This window comes from Lithobates pipiens, unplaced genomic scaffold (genome assembly GCF_037356315.1).
Source record: "Lithobates pipiens isolate NorthernLeopardFrog02 unplaced genomic scaffold, aLitPip1_a1.2 Scaffold_8, whole genome shotgun sequence".
Taxonomy (NCBI): domain Eukaryota; kingdom Metazoa; phylum Chordata; class Amphibia; order Anura; family Ranidae; genus Lithobates; species Lithobates pipiens.
Genome location: NW_027507903.1, coordinates 241,709,282 through 241,735,102, shown reverse-complemented (window position 1 = coordinate 241,735,102; position 25,821 = coordinate 241,709,282). Strand labels below are relative to the sequence as shown.

Below are 25,821 nucleotides of genomic sequence, written 5' to 3'. Positions count from 1 at the left end.
ATTGGGTATTCTTTGCAAGGTGAAGCTTCACTTTATTTACTAAGCTCTGGAGTAACTGCACTTGCAAGATGCACAGTCTATTTATCCTTAGTAAATCCAACCAAGAGCATATCAATTTGTATGCAAGTAGACATGTTCTTTTTGTTTTATTAAAGATGCAAGCTTTCAGCATAACGAGAACAAAAAGTTCTTCAGAAAAATGGGTCTAACTTATCTTGATATAATATCTATATTGCCTAACTTAAAGTGTTCCTAAACCCAGCAGCCTGCATTCACTATATTTGGTCTCCCGCAGTACACAGAACATGGAAATGCAATTATTTTAGTAAATACAAACTGCTAAATGCCTTATCTCATCAGCAGTATATAGCGGTCTTGTGACTTCTATCAGTGTCAGGCCGAGCACTGGTTAAAGCTTGCTGGAGGAGTTTTCATTCTCCCCTGACTGCCCTGTGAGGCTGCATGAACCCTGACCCTCTGTCTGGACAGTGCTGATTGGCCCTGCACTTATCACGTGCACTTTCCCCCCCAAAAAAACTCTCTAGCAATACACACCAAATTGAGTATGTGCAGAGTGCCTCCAAAGCTCTGTACTCTCAGCTGATGTATTGGGGACAGTAAAAGAAGGGGGGATCAGAGAAGACAGGATCAAACAGCCTTTTTGCAGAGGATTAACCCCTTAGGTTCTAAAGTGAGTATAACAAGAAAGCTTTACTGCATATACCAGCTGATTTTACTGTTGTGGGTTTAGTAATAATAACATGAGTGGGTAGTAAAATGTATCACTTAAACTCTAAACTGTCCAAACAATTAATGTGGTGAACTTTATAGATAAAATTATAATGTTACAATGCTCTTAGTAAAGTACACCTGGTGAATAGGTGTTGGCATAAAACCAGTACAAAGGAAACAAGCTGTTGTATGTAGTCATTTATGCTGTTGCTGTTAATTTATTATAAGTAATGAAATAGCGGAGGCTTACACACTGTTTTATACTTAATGAGTTTGATGTAGCACTAAACACCATTTTCACCGTAATCCGGGTTCACTTGAAACAGCTAATCAAGTTTAAAGGAAATGACTAGTTTCTAAATTCCCTCAAACAGATGAAAGTTACTACTTCATGACATAAAACCCATAAAGAGTCAAGGGATTCCAGTAGTCATACACCACTGAAAAAAATAATTAAAAGCCATACAGAACACTTGCAGATAATTAATTACAACTGGCTGCAAATTGTAAAACACATTTATTCTGTACAGAAAGTAACTAACGACTAATACACCTACGACTAAAGCGATCAGTCCACTTACATTGAGCCGATTGATGTGTACTTGCTGTGGCATCAAGCCTAAAGCTGCAGCAACTCCCTGACGAAACTTCCGGAGCAATGTTGTGTTCAGCTTGTTTACATCCATTTTCAACATCTGAAAAACAAAACAAATCCCTTGATGAAACATTCAGTTCTTTAGACACAACTATACTGTTTATGATCTGTGTTTCCATTTCCTATCCTCAAAACAGCTCTATTGATTCCGTATCTATTTACATATTTCATACAGGATCAGTCACCATGGTAGCCATATGCAATCTCTTCCTCCCATCGGCCTTTAGGAACTCAATGCCAACAACCAATCTGCTGTTTTAGAAATTCTTTTTCTATTTAATGAATGTCCACACAAGTCATGGTATTCTTGTAGAATTCAGATCCTCAGTTACAGTGGAAGGGCTAGTCACCATGTTTACTCTAGTAGTACCATTCATACCTGTATACTTCGGTACTTACCTGGTTTCTTTGTAAACAACATGGAGTTCAACATTGTAATAAACAATAGTTGAAGGAAACAGAAATGCTTTCTTAATCTATATTGAATAGAGCTGTATAGATAATATGATGGAAGAATGTACAATAACTGAATAACGCCTGACAGTATAAATTCTGTTGAAACTTATCTGACCCTTACTTGATATCTGTACTTTTTTTTCTTCTTCTTCTCCTTGGTATATGGAATATGTTTATTGAAATAGAATGCCCAAACTGGGCTGGAATGGGCCAATAGGTGGGTGAGAAAGGGAGTGGGAGGGAAAGAGAGCACGGAAGGGAAGTGATGGGTAGAATCAGTGGGGTAGCCATAGGGACCCCCCTGGTACTTCCCCCTTAATAGAAAAATTGTTTGCACACTTTTTGGTTAGTTCTGTTATAGTGGCTTTTCCTTTGGGGGTTTAACCCCCCCTTTTTTGGGGGGGAGGGGGGGTATGAAGGGTCTGGATGGAGAGATCGGGTGGACTTTATAGTCGGGAGGAAGACAGGAAAAGGTATACATGTTTGAAAGTGTAAGGTTTGTACCAGCTTTCTATGTAATGTAAGCTAGTAATACGGTACATGTATTACTATGTATTAATGTAAGCTAGTAATAATGTAATACAGTGCCTTGAAAAAGTGTTCATACCCCTTACAAACCTTTATCATTTTCCTTCCACTTCACAATTATGTGACTCTTTGTGTTGGTCACTCTATCACATAAAATCCCAATAAAATACATTTACGTTTTTGGTTGTAGAATGACAAAATGTGGAACATTTCAAGGGGTATGAATAGTTTTTTAAGGCACTGTATGCATATGGCGGGGGATGGAGCCCCTCTGGACTTTTCTGATGCTTATTTTAGGAATATTACCTGTGATTTGGTGTGTTTTTGATTGTATTGTTATGTTTTTTTTCTAGATTTAATAAAAAGAATGTAAAACAACACTGCCTTCAACACTGTAATAAACAATAGAAGAACAATAACAATAACAATAACTGAATAATGTCTGACAGTATAAATTCTGGTGGGACTTTTCTGACCCTTACAGGACATCTGTATTGAGCCCAAATGAAGCTGTCATTACTGACCTGCCCTGAGAATGCTAGCTGCCTGGTTGCCATGCAAAAGTACTGTACTGGTTTCACCTTCAGTCTAGAACAAATATCATGCTTTCTGACATGTCTATGAAATGCTTCTAACATAGTCAGAAGATTAGCAATGGCATCCTTCATGTTCCTTTTAACTGTACTTCTTACTTGTAGGGATTGATATACTTAGCATTGATCAACTGGAACTCAGTGTAAGTGAATGGAGCAGGAACTTTATTTTCTTAAATTGGTTGGATATAGAGTGGTACTAAAAGTAAACCTATAGGCAAAACCTTTTTTTTGGATAGCGTAAGGAAGGCTATAACCCCTGTCAGACATATTTTTGCCATCTGTGCCCCACTGTGGACATTTCCCTTCACTTCCGTTCCCATTACCAAACAGGAAGTGGGAAGAAATCCCTGCAAATCAAGGGAATTCATTGCAGATCCCCAGACCACCAGAACTAGTGTCCCCTTTGGAAGGTTTCCCCTCTACAGTTACTCCTCGTTTAATGACCACTCGGACTTGCAACCCAAACAACACGCTATTCATCATTGTATTGTACAATACAGTGCAGAATTTTTGTTTGTGCTCTGTACTTATGCAAATTAAAACTTTATTGAGCTGGAGTTTTGTGTTTAGACCTTTTTTCACAATACAGTACAGTAGTTAAGGATGCTTAAAATATTGATTACTTGTGGTTCCTCGTTTAACAACCAATTCATTTAATGACCTAGTCACTGGAACGAACCTGTTCGTTATGTGAGGAGTACCTGTATTACTTTTCTGGGGACAACCCAAAATTTGGGTAATTTCTCTTACTTTCACCTTCAATGATAATGGTAAACATAACCACTAGAGCAGATGAATCTCCTTAATCTCCCTGGCGGTATGATTATGTGAGATTTTTGATGCTCAAAGCGGTACAAGGCGGTTTCGCATGGAAATTTGGCGTTTTATATTGTAGGCTTGTAATTCTTAGGAATAACACACTTAAATCTCCCCACACAAGAGATAAAGTAGGGTATGATAAAGTTTGAAACATGAAATCATACATTATAATAAATAACTATAAATAATTATAACAAGTAATAATATAATAATATTACAATTTATTCAATAATGTAATCAAATCAAAAACACTAAAATTTTCTCAGATGCAGAATTGTCGCTGTCGTTACTTTCAGTGTTTGATGAGGAATTTCCTCACAAATCACTATCCCTCAATTCTGCAAGTGATTCTAATTTATTATCGCCATTTTCTATCTGGTCTAAAACCGATTTTGACGTAAAGGGACACTTTTCGGTTGCTATGGACATTCTAAAGTTTCCAGGTAGAAAGCACAGTATATATAATATAAAAGTGCATGCAGGGCACTGGACAAACCAATAGGGATAAAAGGAATGTGAAATAATTTGGTACAGTAATGTAATCTGTAAGATTACCGTGCACTGTATGTGTAATGTGTTTTTCACTTTTTGAATTTGGTGCCGTGCTCCGTCCCCGTGCGCCACGGCACTCGCAAGGAACGGAGCTGGCACGCAGAACATCAAGCGGAGGACACAGTTCGCACACACAGTAGGGAGACATCGCAGGATCCTGGGGAAAAGGTAAGTAACTTTCCCTGGATCCTGCGATGCAATCCCGAGTGTGGCTCGGGGTTACTGCTTTTGGTACTGAAAATTCACCCCAAGCCACACTCGGGAATACCGCCAGGGAGGTTAACAGGGGGGCACAGACAGCAATATAAACATAACAAACATTCTAATCCCTCTCCACTCCACCCAAAACAAAAAAACAGTTTTGCATTTAGTTATACATTAAAACATGAACAGAGCTGCTCTGTTGAAAATGCATAGCATACCAGCTATCTTAGTGTGCCTGCAACATGTTCTTTGGTTTCACTAACAACCCATATTATGCAGGACTTTCTATATAAGCCTTTTTGTTATAGAGTCAAAAGTCACACCATATCCATTTTATTTCAATGTTCCCTGTTCACAGCATACATGTGTGGTGGTATGCAGAACGTAGCTCAATGGACATTGTGTGAACAAGCCCTGAAGACTGGCATTCAGCATTATGGAGGTATGTATAATATGGCTTTTCTATTTGCACAGCCATATTACCAGTTCCCTAGGATAGGCAGCTATTTAAAAACTAAGCAGACCAGATTTATTTTTCTATGCTAATGAAATAACATTTTTTTTTTTTAACAGTACAGGTTTTTACTTAAACAATATATGCCATTGTTTCAACAAAACATGAGCTATTAGTGGCACTTCAAGAAATATTTAGGAGGAACTTAGTCATTTGCTTAGTTTCGATTGCATGTGAATAGATGTTTGGTGTAAAAGTACTACTCTATATTGTGGATGAGTACAGTACACTACCAAGCATATGCAATGAATGCAGTCAAAACACAAAACGGCAACATTTTCATATTAGGTAGATCAGTCATTATCAACCATGGTTTCTACAGAGTTTTTTAGGGGGCTCCCTGAGCTGTGCCTGACTAACCTCCTATCTGATGGTGCCTGCATAGTTTTGGGTCCAGCACCACTTAGTAGAACCATCAGCATATCAATAATAATCATTTTAGCTTGTCTTCTTCTCAATGGCTACCCATTTAAGGGTTATTTTTCCCAGTGACCTGATAAATTAATTTTACCAGGAGTTCCCTGAGACCTGAATATTATTTTAAGAATTGTTTGGGGGTAAAAAAGATTGAGAAAAGCTAAAGTATATGCACCATGTTGTCTAGCTTAGGTAGGTAAAGTAAAATTCTAGTGTAAACTTGTTTTATTTTTGATAATTGGGAGGGTTATAATTTATGTCAGGTACTGCTGTCAGCATCTCCTCTGCCAAAATTTTCCAACTATTGTTGTCACCGGGAAGAAAGTGTGGGCAAATCCTTCTATTGTCTATCTGTTACAACAGATGAGGAATCATGTGTAATGCAAACACCTCTTTCAGTAAGCACTAATGAGGGTTGAAAGTGAGGTAAAATCTCTTCAACAAGGGCACAGACAGCAATAGGCGAAGGTCCATTTTAACTGCAGCATTAGGTTAACATACTTCTGCCTATGTGTCAGACGATGGCTACCTTAGGTTCAACTATTGTAAAATCAATACACACAAAATTATTCATAAAGCACTGTTTATACTGTAAACAGACTAGCAATATACTCCAGGAAAAGATCAGTGACATGCACCACCCATGGCTATACAGATGAGGTATAAATTATATCTATATGTATGTATATATATATATATATATATATATATATATATATATATATATATATATTACTGTATCTAAGGTAGCTTCCAGAAATGTTTCTATCACATTTACCTGCACAACAAGACACTAGCATCTTAAATAAGAAAGTGTGGCTAAAAAAGAAACAACTACGTTACGTTTACTTCTTCTGAAACAGGAAATCTTACCTGTCATTTGATCCTAAACCCTATATTCAATGTAATGTTAACTCAGAGAAAACAATAAATCAATGCGGAGAAGCCTTTCTGTACTCATACCTTGCTGCGTGCTCTTCTGAGGTCTCTTCTTCAGTGTTCTGTACACCTGCCTCTTAAAGGATGATGACATTGTCTATAAATTGTCTCTCTCATTAGTCTTACAATTTCCAGAGAGCCACTGGCGTATTTTTTTCACTCTTTCATTTTCAAACCAGAGGAAGCTTATATGTTATACTATTTTGCCCTCTAAAACCACAATTTTAAATATATTTGTTTAATCTGAATTAAAATAATTCTGTATTTACATCATTTTTTTTTAATAATCTGCCAGACCCAGTTTAGTTAGGGACATTTATATAGCTGAACTGGTCCTTCAAACCAGAGGAAGCTTATATGTTATACTATTTTGCCTTCTAAAACCACAATTTTAAATCTATTTGTTTAATCTGAATTAAAATAATTCTATATTTACATAATTTTTTTTATAATATGCCAAACCAAGTTTAGTTAGGGGCATTTATATAGCTGAACTGTATTACTAAAATGAAGGGGTATTATTAAAAACTGTCATGTCAGCCTTTGTTTGGTTCAATGCTCCAGTTGGAGTGTAACAAAAGCCAATTTTTCCTTTTTTTGGTCAGCGTTAGAAAACCCGTCAGGTTTTTATCTTTTTTTTCTTTCACTGCTAGGTAAATGCCACTTTATTTGTATATCCCTGCAGTACACAGAGAGCAAAATATAAGCTGTAATGGTCCATTCACACTAATGCCCTGTACGCGCGACCAGTGTTCCCCGTCGGAATAAACTCTGAAGGTTTTTACGACGGAGTTTCCCATGGAATTCCACTGAAACTGTCTTGCGTACACACGATCACACCAAAGTCCGACCGTCAAGAACGCGGTGATGTGCAGCACGTATGACGGGACTAGAAAAAAGAAGTTCAATAGCCAGTAGCCAATAGCTTCCGTCTTGTACTTGCTTCAGAGCATGCGTTGCTTTTGGTCTGTCAGAACAGCATACAGACGAGCGGTTTTCCCAATAGGAATTGGTTCCGTCGGATATATTTAGAAAATGTTCTATTTCTAGGTCCGTCAGAACAGAACAGCATACAGACGTGCAGTTTTCCCGATAGGAATTGGTTCCGTCGGATATATTTAGAAAATGTTCTATTTCTAGGTCCGTCAGAACAGCATACAGACGAGCGGTTTTCCCGATAGGAATTGATTCAGTTGGAAATATTTCGAAAATGTTCTATTTCTAGGTCCGTCAGAATTTCCAAAAAAAAAAAAGTCAGATGAGGCATACACATGATCGCGATATACGATGAAAAGCTACCGACAGACTTTTTCTGTCGGACAGTCAGCTTGTGTGTATGCGGAATTAGTGAGGCTCTTTCCAGCACTTTCCCACTGCAAGACAAAGCAATGTTTGTCTCCTGCAAGGCCAGTTCACACCAATGTATTGCAGTGGTGTGTGCTGAAAAAAAGTACAGCATGAAGTACTTTTTTGGGTACAGCACACTGCGATGGAATCCACCACCTCACATGGTGTAGCAGCCAACAGAACTTAATGAGATGTCACTTTGTGACATTTCAATAAAGTACCCTTAAAACAAAGTAAACAGTGCAATGCACCTTGCCAGCACCACTGTCACCCTACTGCAAACCAGTGGCCGCGTTCTAGCACAGCTGATGTGAACTGGCCCTAATGATTTTTAGAGAATTAAAGATAAGCTATGGCGCTATAACCCTGTGCTTGTGCAACTCTGTGCATTCAAATATGTGCTTTGGATGTGACCGTGCTAGTAAAATGTTGCTTATCTGGATCTATATAAAGTGCTGGTGCTGCCGTGCTATGCAGTGTTGCATATGTATTCCACTAGTGTTACAGATATCACATACATAGAAATTCAAAACAAAAAATTACAATTGCGCAAAAATACTGTATGAAAGTGCAAATCAATTGTTCTCAACAGTCCTTCAAAGAATCGTGCAACAACGTGTGCAAAATTGCAAAAGATTTGTACAAAAATTGTGCAAAAAATGTTAGTCCCAAAGAGCGTCCTTCAATATAAGAGAAGATTTTTTCAAATCGCATTCAGAAGTAGCTAGAAAATCGCATATTACAGTACTTCAAGGGATGTTGGTAAAATAAGGTGACTAGTGCAAGGAAGACAATATAGAGGGAAAACACTCCTCCCCGGTGCGCCACTCAGTGCTGTGAGGATATGATTGTGCTCACCAGATCAAGCACCCTCATAGGGTTAACCGAGCCTTCACAGTATAAGCCACTGTGCTGCTGTTTAGCCACTGCTGCTGGTGCGCTGGGGGAATGTTCACTCTTCACTTCCGATTATACTCCGTGGTTATATGCATGGGGGGGGGGGGGGGGGGGGAGAGAAGCATATCCATGGTACAAATACATTTTTTTAAAACATCTTTATTCCATTATAAAAGGAAAATTACTCACAAAGTGTTAAAAATTGGTTCGCGTATATGACAAACTCCGCCGGCCGTTGCTATTGTTGTGAATGGAAAGGTGCACGTCCGTGGCCATGCCCTGCGTGTTTCGTCAGAGCGACGTTTTCTGGAGCGCTCCAGAAGAGTTTGTCATATACGCAAACCAATTTTTAACACTTTGTGAGTAATTTTCCTTTTATAATGGAATAAAGATGTTTTAAAAAAACTTATTTGCACCATGGATATGCTTTTCTCTCCCCTCCCATGCATATAACCACGGAGTATAATCGGAAGTGAAGAGTGAACATTCCCCCAGCGCACCAGCAGCAGTGGCTAAACAGCAGCACAGTGGCTTATACTGTGAAGGCTCGGTTAACCCTATGAGGGTGCTTGATCTGGTGAGCACAATCATATCCTCACAGCACTGAGTGGCGCACCGGGGAGGAGTGTTTTCCCTCTATATTGTCTTCCTTGCACTAGTCACCTTATTTTACCAACATCCCTTGAAGTACTGTAATATGCGATTTTCTAGCTATTTCTGAATGCGATTTGAAAAAATCTTCTCTTATATTGAAGGACGCTCTTTGGGACTAACATTTTTTGCACAATTTTTGCACAAATCTTTTGCAATTTTGCACACGTTGTTGCACGATTCTTTGAAGGACTGTTGAGAACAATTGATTTTCACTTTTATACAGTATTTTTGCGCAATTGTAATTTTTTGTTTTGAATTTCTATGTATGTGATATCTGTAACACTAGTGGAATACATATGCAACACTACATAGCACGGCAGCACCAGCACTTTATATAGATCCAGATAAGCAACATTTTACTAGCACGGTCACATCCAAAGCACATATTTGAATGCACAGAGTTGCACAAGCACAGGGTTTTAGTGCCATAGCTTATCTTTAGATCTCTATCTTCTACCTCCTCCTTTTACTTAAGGGAGGAGGATCTAGGCACAGGCAGCTTTAACCCTTTAGTAATTTCTTTAGCAAATTTCTCCTTTTTAAGTATTTATTTTATTTTTTAAGAAACTAGTCCGTAGCGCAACTTCATTTATCTATTTTTTACCTAATGATTTTTAACCATCCCCTACTTCATCCAATAAATTGGATATCTTTTATTGGGATGTACTTCATAGGGTATTTTAACAAAATATTTTACCTACTTAACCTAAAGGCAAGAATCCTCACCTACAGTATGCTCCAACAGACCCACACCCATGAGGTCCTGGGTGGTGGTCTTTGGCCATCTTGATTGGCCTGTGCAGGGATATATCACTCCTGTGCATGAGTGGGAGTCATTTATCCCAGCACGCTGGTACCATGCCAGAAATTTACATACGCAGCTCTGTGTACATTCTTTGGAGGATTGTGAACATTTTTTTTTATTGCAGAAGAGACATTGCAATAAAGCGCCTCCCTATTAATGTTTTTATTTATTTATTTATTTAGCTTTAAGGTCTGTAAACTTAACATATGTCCAATGGGCTAGCATTTCCTGTTTCAGTAACTTGCTTCAATTTATTCTGTTCTTTTCATGTATGTATGTAGAGAACATGGAAATGGAAGCATGGCAGCTGGGATGGGAGCTGTTTGCAGTGAGATGGCAAGTCCCTTGTCAACGCAAGTTGGCTCCCTAGGGTAAGATGGCAGCTTCTTTATTATAGGTTGCTTCCTTTGCTTGTAATTTATTTAGGCTCTCCCTTATTATTGTGAGGTGTGTTTATGATGTACACAGAGAGTATTTGCATATATATCAGATAAAAATAAAGTGAACACAGTATTTTACTCTATACAGAGATATGTGTCGTGTATGTACATGCAGTATCTCACAAAAGTGAGTACACCTCTCACATTTTTGTAAATATTTTATTCTATCTTTTCATTTGACAGCACTGAAGAAATTACACTTTGCTGCAATGTAAAGTAGTGAGTGTACAGCTTGTATAACAGTGTAAATTTGCTGTCCCCTCAAAATAACTCAACACACAGACATTAATGTCTAAACCGTTGCGAACAAAAGTGAGTACACCCCTAATTGAAAATGTCCAAATTGGGCTCAAAGTGTCAATATTTTGTATGGCCACCATTATTTTGCAGCACTGCCTTAACCCTCTGGGGCAAAGAGTTCACTAGAGCTTTACAAGTTGCCACTGGAGTCCTCTTCCACTCCTCCATGATGACATCACTGAACTGGTGGATGTTAGAGACCTTGCGCTCCTACACCTTCTGTTTGAAGATGCCCCACCGATGGTCAATAGGGTTTAGGTCTGGAGACATGTTTGGCCAGTCCATCACCTTTACCCCCAGCTTCTTTAGCGCAAGGCAGTGGTTGTCTTGGAGATGTGTATGGGGTCGTTATCATATTGGAATACTGCCCTGCGGCCCAGTCTCTGTAGGGAGTGGATCATGCTCACATTCAGTATGTCACAGTACATGTTGGCATTCATGGTTTCCTCAGTAAACTGTAGCTCCCCAGTGATGGCAGCACTCATGCAGCCCCAGACCATGACACTCCCACCACCATGCTTGACTGTAGGCATGACACTCCCACCACCATGCTTGACTTGTACTCCTGACCTGGTTGCTGCCACACATGCTTGACACCATCTGAATCTAATAAGTTTATCTTGGTCTCATCAGACCACAAGACATGGTTCCAGTAATCCATGTTCTTAGTCTGCTTGCCTTTAGCAGGCATTTTGTGGGCTTTCTTGTGCATCATCTTTACAAGAGGCTTCTTTCTGGGATGACAGCCATGCAAACCAATTTGATGCAGTGTGCAACATATGGTCTGAGCACTGACAGGCTGAACTCCCATACCTTTGCAGTAATGCTGGAAGCACTCATATGTCTATTTCCCAAAGACAACCTCCGGATATGACGCTGAGCATGTGCACTCAACTTCTTTGGTCGACCATGGCGAGGCCTGTTCTGAGTGGAACCTGTCCTAGTAAAGCACTGTATGGTCTTGGCCACCATGCTGCAGCTCAGTTTCAGGGTCTTGGCAATCTTCTTATAGCCTAGGCCATCTTTATGTTGAGCAACAATTCTTTTTTTCAGATCCTCAGAAAGTTCTTTGTTATGATGTGCCATGTTGAACTTCCAGTGACCAGTATGAAAGAGTGAGAGCGATAACACCAAAAAGAAATGGAGAAGAGAAAATGGTGTTGGGGGGACACATATAAAAGATATAATAGACTGCAAAAAGGCAGAAGGGTGGTGCATCGATTGGAATGCAGATCCAGGTCCACAAGAGGCTGAAACACCTCAATCTTTTACAAGGAATTGATAACTTTTATGTCTTGCTGTAGAAATAAAATGATTCCCTTATATCCAAGATGCGCCGGTGCTGGATTCTCACTTCTTCGCTGAACTAACTAAGGGCAAGTACCACATGAGTCTGGGCACAAGCTTATGGATCTCATCCTATTGATATGGGATTTTAGAGGTAGCAGCACCTTTGCCTTTTATCAAAACACAAAGGGGGTTATTTACTAATAGAAAATCCACTTTGCCCTGCAAGTGCACTTGAAAGTGCACTTGCAATGCACTTGGAAGTAAAGTCACCATAAATCTGAGGGGGACATGCAAGGAAAATAAAAAACAACATTTTAGCTTGCACATGATTGGATGATAAAATCAGCAGAGCTTCCACTCATTTCAGATCTTCCCCTTAGATTTAGAGCGACTGCACTTCCAAGTGCATGTGCAGTGCAAAGTGGAGTTGCCTTTCGTAAAAAAAAACATTCTAAGCAGAGGTTAGAAATACGTTTTCTTTATGGCTTGGTGTTTCGAAATTAAATGTAGCAGGAAGTGAAACCTTCACAATTTTGGCCTTCAGTTATCGTGAAAAAACATAGGAATAGCAGGATTTAAGCAATAGTTTATGGAATGTGTTAATATCTATGTTTTTACACTGTCCAAGCTACCACATTTTGAAGAAAAACAGCTCATGCACAATGCATAAAGCCTTGGGATGTAAATCTAAAGCTGGGTATACCCTAGTAGATTTTCGAATGAACACTCGTACGGCTTGAGGACTGTCGTACAAAATGTCATTGGCTTATAACATTTCATTTTAGAATAAATGGACATTGCTGAACTAAATCTACATACACTGTTAGAAATGTCTTCATTATAGAAAAAATGTATATTGTACTCTGAATTTTTTTGTCACTGCGGTTGAAAGTGAATGTTGATTTGTCCCCACTAATGATTTGAAAATTGAACAAACGTTCTTAAAATGAAAAATATTCACAAAAAAATCTACTAGTGTACAGCCTGCTTTAGGCTTGCTAAACAGCCCATCTTCATTAGAATTAGAGGTTGAGACATACCTGCCTACCTATTGGTTTCTTTCCTTTACTTGTAGATTTTCTTGCAAGTTGAAAAAACTCTATAATTAGTCATAAGAGCTTTCAATGTTGAAAATGTTTGTTACAAAACCTTAGGTTAGCCTTTCTATAGCCTGATCCTTGCCTAACATTAGGTTGAATCATCAGGTCAGTGGTAGAATCGGGCCATTTATTGCCATACCTAGCTGACCTTAGCCACTTACCATACCTTTAAACTCATGTGATAAATGTGATAAAGTTAAAATGTTTCAGTGTGTATAGTGCCCACTCACCCCCCCATATACTGACCTGAGCTGGATCTCCATCCATCGATGTGCCCATATAAAGCAGGCTTTGCTGAGAGCACGAGAGCCATTGGCTCCCCCTGTTGTCAGTCAAATCATATGACAAGGGAGTGTGGGGGGGGGGGGGGGTTGGACAAACCTCATAAGACACAGACAGGAAGTGGCTTCCTATGGTGGCACACTATGGCTTCCTATGGTGGACCCTAGAAGAGAAGGATCAGGGCTACTCTAAGCAATCCCATTGCAAAGAGCAGGTAGGTAAAACATGTTTGCTATTTTAAATGAAAAGAGAAGACTTTACAAATGCTTTAAGGACAGTAACCCTTAGGCCTTAGGCACACAGCGCGTTTTTCCTTCCACTTTTAGCAGCGCCACACTTTTTTTTACAGCTTAAAAATGCCTCTTTGCGTTATTCTATGTATCCATGCACTCTATTGCTTTTAGGCGCTTTTTGTAGCAGAGGCATCCAGGAGCAGCAGAGTTTGAGCATAAAAAATGCTTCACTCTACTAAAAGCTGCTAGAATCTTATACAAACTGCAAAACACACCTTAACACTAGTGCTTGAGCATTAATACATTTCAATGGCCAGAACAAGTGATTTATTCTGGCCAATGAAAGGATTTAACATCCAAGAGCCTGACGTCTGTAAAAGCTTGTAAAATCTTGTAAAAGCTTTAGACACTTTTACAAATGTCAGGCATTTTTTCTGCAAAAAACACTGCTAACTTCTAGGTCTTGTCCAGCAAATTAGAAATACACAATTTTTTAGCAGCCACCTAATGATAGTGTAAATTTCTGTCAGCAAGTGAAATGCTTTGATTCTTAATAATGTCCAATGGTTATTAAATATGTCCACACTCAAAGCATCCTTACCACTCCAAAGGCTTTTGGAAAAGAACAACAGCATGTAATGCAAAGTTGTAAATAAACTGACAATACTGTATGTATTATACCTATCTATGCAGCAGGTGGCGCTGTAGTATTATAGTGCATAGTTCATGTTTTCTATGATATAACAAATACGAATAACAGAATGTATTGTCTATCTCAGTTCATCTACTTGTATATTCATGCTTTCTGTTCATGTTTCTCCATGCTGTAAGACATGTAAAATATTTCTCCATAAAAGTAAAGCAGTTTGCTGTATCCAAGAAGCTTCAAGCGCTTAATTGAAATACTCTGCACAATAAAGGCCACATTTCTCCCATTTCCCTATAACTGTATCTGACCCTTAGTATAAATGTAGAAAATAAATGATGGGAGTTTAACAGAATAGATAATTGGATGAATGATCACACAATTAGTAACTGTAACTTGCAGTTTACTAAAAAGATGCGATAGAAGCAATAATCCCCCCAAAAATTGTATACAGTACAGAGTAGTACAAAACAGATTATGAAAGCTGCACAGACATGGACTCTTCACAGCAATGTCTCCGTGGCTCAATTAGGGTAACATCTGACTGAGTAGCATAATCTCTCTATAAGACTCCATTACAGCAGACAGTCAAACTTAAAATAACTACCTCATTAAATCAGTTCAGAACACAATCAGTTACTTGTGATTATCCTCTTAAACAGCTTTCCTCTCAGTGACTTGCAGAGTAGCTCTGGTAACATAGGCAAACAGCTGGAGCCCGCAGACAAAAGGCCACCCCATTGGAACTGAAGTACTGTGGTAGCTATTAGGGAAGGGCACCATGCAGTTGCAGGGTCTTCTGGAGTAGCTGCATGCAATTGGGCTCCGCCCCACCTGCCCGCACACTGGTTCTGGCAGTGGAGGATTTCTCACTTGGCTACAGATCATTTGCCCAATTACATCTGCCTCATTGGGTGTGGCCTTACCAAGCTTCTGAGGCAGAGAGGCTGAGGAATTCATACTCCCTGGGCGTGTCCAGAAACACAGGAAATTGTGGGAAATGGAGTTAAAAGGTCCTGCACTTGCTTCTGAGCATGGTAAGTAAATGTGCGCTACACTAAAGTAGAATATGAAAACCTAGTCATATAAACCAACTAAGAACCCATTGAGGCATCTTCTATCTCCATGGTATTTTTTCAGGGGGGACGTGGAGGAAAGAAGCTCCAGCATCTCCAGCACTGGATGTATGTAATGGCAAGGGGTGCTGGAGTGTGCTGCAAGGTCTATTGATGCTGGCTCCTGGGGGATTTATTCGAAATGGAGGGGACCTAGTTTTGCAGGGGGTCTATTGTTGCTGGTGGGGAACCTACTGTTGCTGGGGGTGAGTCTTATATTGCTGGGGCGTCAGTTGTTGCTGGGAGAGATCTACTGTTGTGGGAGGGATCTATTATTGCTGGCTGACACAAAATCTGTTGATACTGGCTGTGGGGAGGTCTGTTGTTGCTCCCAGGAGTCTATTGTTGCTAGGGGGAAATCTTTGTTGTGTGTGGTCCATTGTTGTTAGGGGGGATCTGTTGTTCCTGGCGTGGGGCTTTATTGTTACTGGCTGCAGTGGATCTATTTTACTGCTTTTCTTGTTATCATTATCGAATTCTATGAAAATTACTTAGCACCCCAAAATTATACTTGGTTATGTATTCTCTAAAAGGGCAGTACTGGGAGGTGGGTTGAGGGTGGAACCAAGGAATGGTGCTCGGAGGTGGGTAGAGGTGGAAAAAAGGGCGTGTTCCTGCACCTATTCTCTAAGAAAAAAAGCGTTGTCTAACTCAAAATTTTACTTGCGATATACACCCTAGCTTTTCAATTTGTTCTCTGATGGTTTATATGTCAAGACTGCAGTATAAAGTAAACAAAGCCCTTAACATATAATTGTATGTCCACTTCCCACTATATACCATGAATTATACAAAAAGCATGATTTCTATGCCTGGGAGTCATAGGCGTATAGGGATGGATGAGCAGATAGTTTGTGTGTGCTCATCCCTATATGGGCGTTAATGCTCGGATGTGCCAATGTGCAGTTACCCAGAGCAATAGTCAATACAGCCAGTAAATTAAGTATTGAACATGTTCCCATTTTTCTAGGTAAATATATTTCTAAAGGTGCTATTGACATGAAATGTTCACCACATGTCAGTAACAACCCATGCAATCCATACATACAAAGAATCCAAAACAAATAAGTTCAGAAATTGAGTTATGTGTAATAAAATGGAATGACTCATTGAAAACGCTAACTGAAATTTATTTATTACTTGGTACAAAATCCTTAGTTGGTAATGACAGCTTCGAGAAGCCTTCTGCATGGCGTGCATTGTACGGCATGGCATGCATTGCTCAAGTGTGATTTTGGCCCAATCTTCCACACAAGCAGTCTTCAAATCTTGAAGGTTCTGTGGGCCTCTTCTATGAACTATGATCTTTAGTTCTTTCCATAGATTTTCTAATGGATTCAAGTCAGGTAATTGGCTGGGCCATTCTAGCAGCTTTATTTTCTTTCTTTGAAACCAGTTGAGACTTTCCTTGGCTTTGTATTTGGATCATTGTCTTGCTGGAATGTCCACCCTAGTTTCTTTTTTTTTTAAAGTGACTTTTTATTTAACCACTTCAGCCCGGACCAATTATCAGCCTAAGGACCAGAGGTCTTTTTACAATTTCGCACTGCACTGCTTTAACTGGTAATTGTGCGGTCATACAATGTTGTACCCAAACGAAATTTGCGTCCTTTTCTTCCCACAAATAGAGCTTTCTTTTGATGGTATTTGATTGCCTCTGCGATTTTTATTTTTTGCGATATAAATGGAAAAAGACCGAAAATTTTGAGAAAAAAAGATATTTCTACTTTTTGTTATAAGAAAAATCGAATAAACTCAATTTTAGTCATACATTTATGGCAAAATGTATTCAGCCACATGTCTTTAGTGAAAAAAAATGTCAATAAGCGTATATTTATTGGTTTGCGCAAAAGTTATAGCGTCTACAAACTAGAGTACATTTTCTGGAACTTACACAGCTTTTAATTTACGACTGCCTATCTCATTTCTTGAGGTGCTAAAATGGCAGGGCAGTACAACCCCCCCCCCCCCCCAAATGACCCCATTTTGGAAAGTAGACACCCCAAGGAAATTGCTGAGGGGCATGTTGAGCCCATTGAATATTTTTTTTGTCCCAAGCGATTGAATAATGACACAAAAAAAAAAAAAGTTTACAAAAAGTTGTCACTAAATTATATATTGCTCACACATGCCATAGTTATATGTGGAATTGCACCCCAAAATATATTCTGCTGCTTCTCCTGAGTACGGGGATACCACATATGTGGGACTTTTTGGGAGTCTAGCCGCGTACGGCACCCCGAAAACCAATCACTGCCTTCAGGATTTCTAAGGGTGCAAATTTTTGATTTCACTCCATACTACCTATCACAGTTTCGAAGGCCATAAAATGCCAAAATAACACAAAACCCCCCCAAATGACCCCATTTTGGAAAATAGACACCCCAAGGAAATTGCTGAGGGGCATGTTGAGCCCATTGAATATTTTTTTTTTTGTCCCAAGTAATTGAATAATGACACAAAAAAAAAAGTTTACAAAAAGTTGTCACTAAATGATATATTGCTCACACATGCCATAGTTATATGTGGAATTGCACCCCAAAATATATTCTGCTGCTTCTCCTGAGTATGAGGATACCACATATGTGGGACTTTTTGGGAGTCTAGCTGCGTACGGCACCCCAAAAACCAATCACTGCCTTCAGGGTTTCTAAGGGTGCAAATTTTTGATTTCACTCCTCACTACCTATCACAGTTTCGAAGGCCATAAAATGCCAAAATAGCACAAAACCCCCCCAAATGACCCCATTTTGGAAAGTAGACACCCCAAGCTTTTTACTGAGAGGCATGTTGAGTCCATTAAATATTTTATATTTTGCCACAAGTTGCAGGAATATTACAATTTTTTTTTTTTTTTTGCACAAAGTTGTCACTAAATGATATATTGCTCACACATGCTATGGGCATAAGTCAAATTACACCCCAACATAAATTCTGCTGCTTCTCCCGAGTACGGGGATACCACATGTGGGGGACTTTTTGGGAGCCTAGCCACGTACGGGACCCCGAAAACCAAGCATTGCCTTCCGGATTTAAATATAAAATGCTACCAAAAAAAAACTGTTAGCGATCGCAGGGATCAGGCCTGACTCTGCGAACGCTGCAGTTATGTGTTTAGTGTTTTGTAAGTGACAGTGATCAATCGATACTGCACTTGGGTGGGCTGGGCAGAGGGGCAAAACGCAAGTGCTAGCAGGTATCTGGGCTGATCCTGCTAACAATGCATTTTTTTGGAACCCTAAACTGCCGGGGACGCTAGTATAGATCTGATCAGATCAGATATTGATCTGTTCAGATTCTATACCACTACGGGAGGTTTATGCTTTGCACGTGGGTGTTAGCGGTACTGGCACTAACCTAGCGCTGCCTGGGGCGACGCAGGCCCTGACCCTAAAACCTAATTGATATCACCCGCCGGGTGATCAGGGGGTTAAACCTTTATTGGGTAATAAATGGTGGGTGCCCTGATGCTATAAAAAGCAAACTAACCAGTCACCAGTAACACTTATACGGTGATCACTGGTGAAAGGGTTAACTAGGGGCAATCAGGGGGTTCAAATTTTTATTAGGTAGTATATGGGGGTCCCTGGCGCTATATAAAAACCTGACAGGGAACCTAAATAACTAATTGGCTAACCAGCATCACCAGTGACACTTATACTGTGATCGCTGGTGAAAGCGTTAACTAGGGGCAATCAGGGGGTTAAAACCATTATTGGGTAGTATATGGGGGTACCTAGCGCTATAAAAACCTGGCGGTGAACCTAAAAAAATAACTAACTGCCTAGCGACACTAGTGACACTAATGCAGCGATCAGAAAAATGATCGCTTAGTGACACTGGCAAAAGGGGGTGAAAGGGTTAGCTAGGGGCAATCAGGGGGTTAAAACCGTTATTGGGTAGTATATGGGGGTACCTAGCGCTATAAAAACCTGGCGGTGAAGCTAAAAAAATAACTAGCTACTTAGCGGCACCAGTGACACTAATGCAGCGATCAGAAAAACGATCGCTTAGTGACACTGGCAAAATGGGGTGAAAGGGTTAACTAGGGGCAATCAGGGGGTTAAAACCCTTATTGGGTAGTATATCGGGGTACCTAGCGCCATAAAAACCTGGCGGTGAACCTAAAAAAATAACTAGCTACCTAGCGACACTAATGCAGCGATCAGAAAAATGATCGCTTAGTGACACTGGCAAAAGGGGGTGAAAGGGTTAACTAGGGGCAATCAGGGGGTTAAAACCATTATTGGGTAGTATATCGGGGTACCTAGCGCTATAAAAACCTGGTGGTGAACCTAAAAGAATAACTAGCTACCTAGCGACACTAGCGACACTAATGCAGCGATCAGAAATTAGGCAATCAGGGGCAATCAGGGGGTTAAACCTTTATTGGGGGGGTAAGGGGCTACCCTGGACCTAACACTAACTGCCCTGACAGTTTTTACTGTTACAACTGAATCAGTAAATAAATGATCACTGCAATCAGTGACACTGTGAGTGGGGGGGGGGGGGGGGGGCGGGGGGCGATCTGGGGGGTGATCGGGGGGGTTTGTGTACCTATGTGTGCCTACATGTCAGTGTAGTGTTGGTGCACACTTACTTTCACTTCTCCTCGTAGTTCGGTCAATAAGACCGCCCCGAGGAGAATGACATCACTTCCTCCCTGCCTGTGTTTACTAAACACAGTGGGAGGAAGCTTCTCATTCGCCAGGAGCGATCCAGAGGGGATGGTCAGAAACCAACGGCCATCCCCTCATCCCGGATCGCTCCTGAAGCGAAACGGACGGCCGCATCGGCTGGAAGGCAAGCACGTACATGTACGTGCTTATGCCTGTACATGCCATTGTAATGACGTACAATGGCATGCGGCGGTCCTTAAGTGGTTAAAGGTAAAAATTTGAGCATTTACAGAGATCATGAACAGTAGTAATACAGTGAAAAAAAATGGTAAAGCAACAGTATACCGTTGCATAGAAAACGTAGTCACTTCAACATGAGTTTTTACATGTGAAGAAATATGAACCCGATATGAAATTCTACACATTTTCCTGTTCGCTGGTGAGTAGTGCCTTGAGGGAGTATCTAGCATGCCATCGGTGGTAGCCAGATTATGTTGATATTGTATAGAAATTCATTGGAGTGGAAAAATGGATGGAGAAACAGTTGTAGTGTGACGTCATTTGGGAATAAGTTTGGATGATGGTTGGAGGGAAATAGCTATATCTTAGGATCGTGCCTGGCTTCTGAGTCGGGAGGTTGGAGCATGTGTGAAGTGGTTTTGTAATGTGGGTGAGTGGGTATATAACAAGAGTACCTGAGGGGGGTGCACCTTTGTTTCATCTTCATCATCCTGGTAGATGGCAGCAGATTTTTATCAAGAATGTCTTTTTTTTCATTTTTCCATTCGTCCTTGCTTCAATGACATGAAGTTTGCCAGTACCGCATGCTGAAAAACAACCCCATACCATGATGTCCCCAACTCCACACTTCACTGTTGGTATTGGGGTGTTTTTGGGGTGATGTGCAGTGCCATTTGACTTCCAATCATGGTGTGTATTATGGCATCCAAAGAGTTCAATTTTGGTCTCATCTGACCAGACTATATTCTCTCAGTATTTCACAGGCTTGTCTAAATGTTGTGCAGCAAACTTTAAAGTGGTGCCCCCCCCCCCAAAAAAAAAAAATACTAAAATTCCTAAAAAAAGAAAAAGAAAAATGTGAATTTTTTTTAAACTTACCTCTAAATGCCTGTTGCTAGGGGGTCCCTCGTGGTCTGCCTCCTTCAGTGCTTGGGCACCTGACGTCACGTCCCCTCGGCGCAGATGACTGCGCGGAGTATCGCGGCGCTGCTCGCGCATGCCCAGTGGGTGCCCGGCTGTGGCTACAGTAATAATGCTGGCGCCGCCGAGCGGAGCGGGGAAAGAGCGGAGCTTCGTTCCCCCGCATTGCTGGACCCTGTGACAGATAAGTGTCCGATTATTAAATGTCAGCAGCTGCAGTATTTGCAGCTGCTGACTTTTTTTTTTTTTTTTTTTTGAGGGGCGCCCCACTTTACAGGAGCTTCAACATGCTTTTTATTCAGCAAAAGAGTCTTGCGTGGAGAGCCTGCATACAGGACATGGTGGTTGAGTGCATTTTATATCGTTTTCTTTGAAACAATTGTACCTGCTAATTGCAGGTCTTTCTGAAGCTCTCCACAAATGGTCCTTGGCTCTTATGCCCCGTACACACGAGAGGGATTAAGTCTGACAGACCTCCAAAGGAGTTCCGCCGGAGTTCCGACGGAGTTCTGGCGGACTTTTCGACCGAACGGACTTGACCACACACCATCACACCAAACTCCGACGGAGTCGAACGTGATGACGTACGACTGGATTCGACGTAGGAAGTTCCTAGACAGTAGCCAATAGCTGCCCTAGCGTCGGTTTTAGTCCGTCAGAGTAGCACACACACGAGCGGATTTTTCAAAGGGGACCGGGTCCGGCGGAGTTCCGTCGGGAAAATTTAAAGCATGCTTCATTTCTAAAGTCCGTCAGACTTTAGCTTCGCTAAAGTCCGTTGCAGCCCACACACGATCGGATAGTCCGCCGGACTCAGTCCGTCGGAGTTTGGATGTCGAAAAGTCCGCTCGTGTGTACGGGGCATTAGACAACTCTACTTGTAATTCTTTTCACACTCCTCTGTCAGAAATCTTGCAAGGCGCTCCTGGTCGTGTCCAGTTTATGCTGAAATTATGTTCTTTCCACTTCCGGGTTACGGCCCTAACAGTGCTCACTGGAAACTTCAGAAGTTTAGAAATCCTTCTGTAACCAATGCCATAAGTATGTTTTGAAACAATAAGGTTGCAAAAGTCTTGAGAGAGCTCTTTGCTTTTACCCATCATGAGATGTTTCTTTTGTGACACCTTGGTGATGAGACACCTTTTTATAGGCGATCAGTTGAGAGAGTTGAGTGTCTTGGCTTTCCACGCCTTTTTGCACCCCCTTCTTCACGTGTTCAATACTTTTTCATTACACTTTGTTACACATAACTTAATTTCTGAACTTCTTTGTTTAATTTCTTTGTATGTCAATATTCCATGAGTTGTTATGTGGTGAACATTTCATATCAATAGCACCTTTAGAAATAGATATACCTAGAAAAATGGTGACACGTTCAATACTTATTTTACCCGCTGTATGTATACTACTTGTTTACCATCGGTTACTGCCCTCTGTATATTATCATGGCATCTTGCATGCCTTTTTTAAATAGCACATTCAAGTTTTATTTAATTGTACCACTGCCTGAAGAATCTGAAAGATGTGAGCTTTCTAATAAATGCTTTGTAAAATGTTTTCTGGCAGTCGTAGGAGTGACAGGCAGCTTGAAGAATGCACTGAACCATGAATATCACTATGCCCCGCGTAAACAAATATAACCTCTAGTGTTAAATCCAGGCACTTCAGGAATACACCACAGGGGATACATAGTAGGAGGACTGGAGGAAAGAAAACCTTGAGGAAGGAAGGAAATATCTGAAATAGCTAGTCTACAAGAAAGGCCATAAAGTAAATGATTCCCTTGGTAATGCATGGCCTCCTGTCAGACAGAGTGTAATGTTCCATTTCCACACCACACAAGCACTCTACAGTAGACGGCACAAACCTGGGACTGCACTGACGGCAGGGACTTATTCTAACACACAATGTCATGTTCTGTAGATTTGAATAAAGCTGGCATTTACTTCCAGCCTGGTGTCCAATGAAGATACTTGGGTTTCATTGTGATGTGGTAAACAGCACGCCTCCTCACCATCTGTTTCTGGGGATTTATTTCAAAAGTTATTAGAACCAATCACATGACCTGCATAAGCACATTGTAAATGATTAATAGTTGTTACATTTCAAGCAGAGGAAAATGAACAGCGCAAATAAAGGGTTCGCATGGCAAAGCAAATACCATTTAATATCAAAAGTCAGTAGCTGTTTCTTAGTCAGGGGAAGCAACGAAAAGGTTGGATGTGTTTCTAAATGTACCAAATATAGCAAATTAATTAATTAACATTTATAGGAAATAATGCTGTAGATTGTTGATTCAGAAAGTATCTGAATTTATTAGGGAATAAGGAAGACATTTCTTACTATTAACTACTTGCCATCATTAGGCTGTTTTAAAATGGCATGGATGTTATGCCGCGTACACACGATCGGAATTCTCAATCTGACTGAATTCTGCTCAAACTGTCTTGCCTACACACGGTCACACCAAATTCCGACCGTCAAGAACATGGTGACGTACAACGCGTACGACGGGACTAGAAAAAGGAAGTTCAATACATAGTAGCCATTAGCTTCCATCTCCTAGTTGAATCTCAGCATGCATGAGTTTTTGCACGTCAGCATACACACGATCGGAATTTCCGATAGAAAGTTTTTCCATTGGGAAAATTGAGAACATGCCATCAAATTTTTGCTGACGGGAATTCGGCCAGCTAAATTCCGATGGAGCATACACACGGTCACATTTTCCGATGAAAAGCTCTCATTGGTCTTTTGCTGGCCGAAATTCTGTTTGTGTGTACGTGGCATTGGATGGTTAAAACAAGCTTATGGCTGCAGTTGCAAGAAATTAAAAATAAACTGTAATTACATAAATACAAATAATAATAAAAAACGTTATTGCACACTTTTCCCTCCCATGCATACATGCAAATGCAAACAAGTGAATAGGTCTCGCACTTGTATATAAACAAGGATTGTGTTATACATGTGAGGGATTGCCATGAGGGACATCATTTACAGTTAACTGTAAAATGATAAACTGTAAAGTTTTTTAAAACTTTACCTATGAAAATAGGTACTGTAATATTTTGCCATTGCCCAGGTGTTGGCAATTGTAAGTCTTGGCATGTTTGGTATCTATTTATTCAAGGCAACCCAGACTTGCTGGTTGGAAGCTGAACAGTGGGGACCTTGAGTGGAGAATGCGCACAAGTTTTGCTTTTGACTGCTGGTGATTGCTGTGGTTTTTTTTTGGGGGGGGGGATTACTTGCAGCCTTTTTTAACACCCTTTCTGTCACTTATTAACCACTTATCTACTGGGTACTTTCAGCCCCTTCCTTCCCAAACCATTCTGCAGCTCTGTCACAATTTGAATGACAATTGCACGGTCATACAACACTGTAACAACCTGAAATGTGTATAATTTTCTTCACACAAATAGAGCTTTCTTTTGGTGGTATTTAATCACTTCTGGGATTTTTAAATTTTTCTTAGTTTCTGTCATTAAATTTTGGAAATAAGTAATTTTTCTCCTCCACTGGTTTGCGCTGATGAAGAGGCACTGATGGGCACTAATAGGTTGCACTGATGTGCACTGATGAGGTAGCACTTATGGGCACTAATGAGGTGGCACTTATGGGCACTGATTAGGTGGCATTGATGAGGAGGCACTTATATTCTGCCTTTATGGGCACTGATAGGTGGCACTGATAAGTGGCACTGGTGGGCACTGATATCTGCGACTGACGCACTAATGGGCACTGATGGGCATTAATGGGTGGCAATGTTGGGCATTGATGGGCTTTACTGATGCACATTGATGGAAATCACTAATAGCTGGCTCTGGTGGGCACTGATTGCTGACACTGGTTGGCACTGTTTGCTGGCACTAGTTGGCACTGGTTGCTGACACTGGTTAGCATGGGTTGCTGGCACTGGTGGCGCTCTAATGTAATCAGGGTACTGATCGTCAGTGCCCTGATTCCATCTCTCACGGTCCCCTATGAGGAAATTCCGCTGATCGGCTCTCCTCGCCACACACTGTCGGTATGAGGTGAGGAGAGCTGATTACCGAAACTTCCTTGTTTACATGTGACTGGCTGTGATTGGACACAGCCGATCACATGATTAATGAGCCGTGTCAGCGGGTCTTTACAGAGATTGGGGTTGCGCAATGTCCTAGCAACAGGGCGCATCCCCACGGCCGTGCAGGAGCGGACGTTCGGGTGTGCCATCATATGATGTCCACCCAAAACGAGAGCCGTACCATCCCACCGTCATTTGACAGTGCGTGGGTGGCAAGTGGTTAAACAGCTTATTTTTCTTTCCTTGCTTCAGCCTACTAATTAATGGGAGTGGTTAATTGGTCACAGGTGCTGGAGGACTATATAACCTTCTGTAGAACTAATTTTGAGCCTGCTCCTCTTTGAGCTTGCCACCTTTTTGATTGTTGGAACACTAGTGTGTGTGAATCATTAGTACCTGTGTATTGTGTGTATCTATCTCATTATATGTGGTCTGCGAGTGCACATGGTCT

General features: G+C 40.7%; 1 protein-coding gene across 3 annotated transcripts in view; it reads right to left on the bottom strand.

Moving 5' to 3' along the window:
- The window catches only part of PTPRR (protein tyrosine phosphatase receptor type R), a 304,723-nt gene that overhangs the window by 202,340 nt on the left and 76,562 nt on the right, over window positions 1–25,821 (bottom strand). The window contains exons 1-2 of one of the 3 annotated variants that reach the window (XM_077468721.1): window positions 6,437–6,555; window positions 1,314–1,427 (exon numbers count right to left, since the gene is read on the bottom strand). In XM_077468721.1, the coding sequence (XP_077324847.1) occupies window positions 1,314–1,427 (114 nt within the window). In that variant the 5' untranslated portion in view covers window positions 6,437–6,555. Of the gene's footprint in view, window positions 1–1,313; window positions 1,428–6,346; window positions 6,556–25,821 lie in introns of those variants that run through there. The other 2 variants (XM_077468722.1, XM_077468720.1) reach the window with 2 other exon arrangements.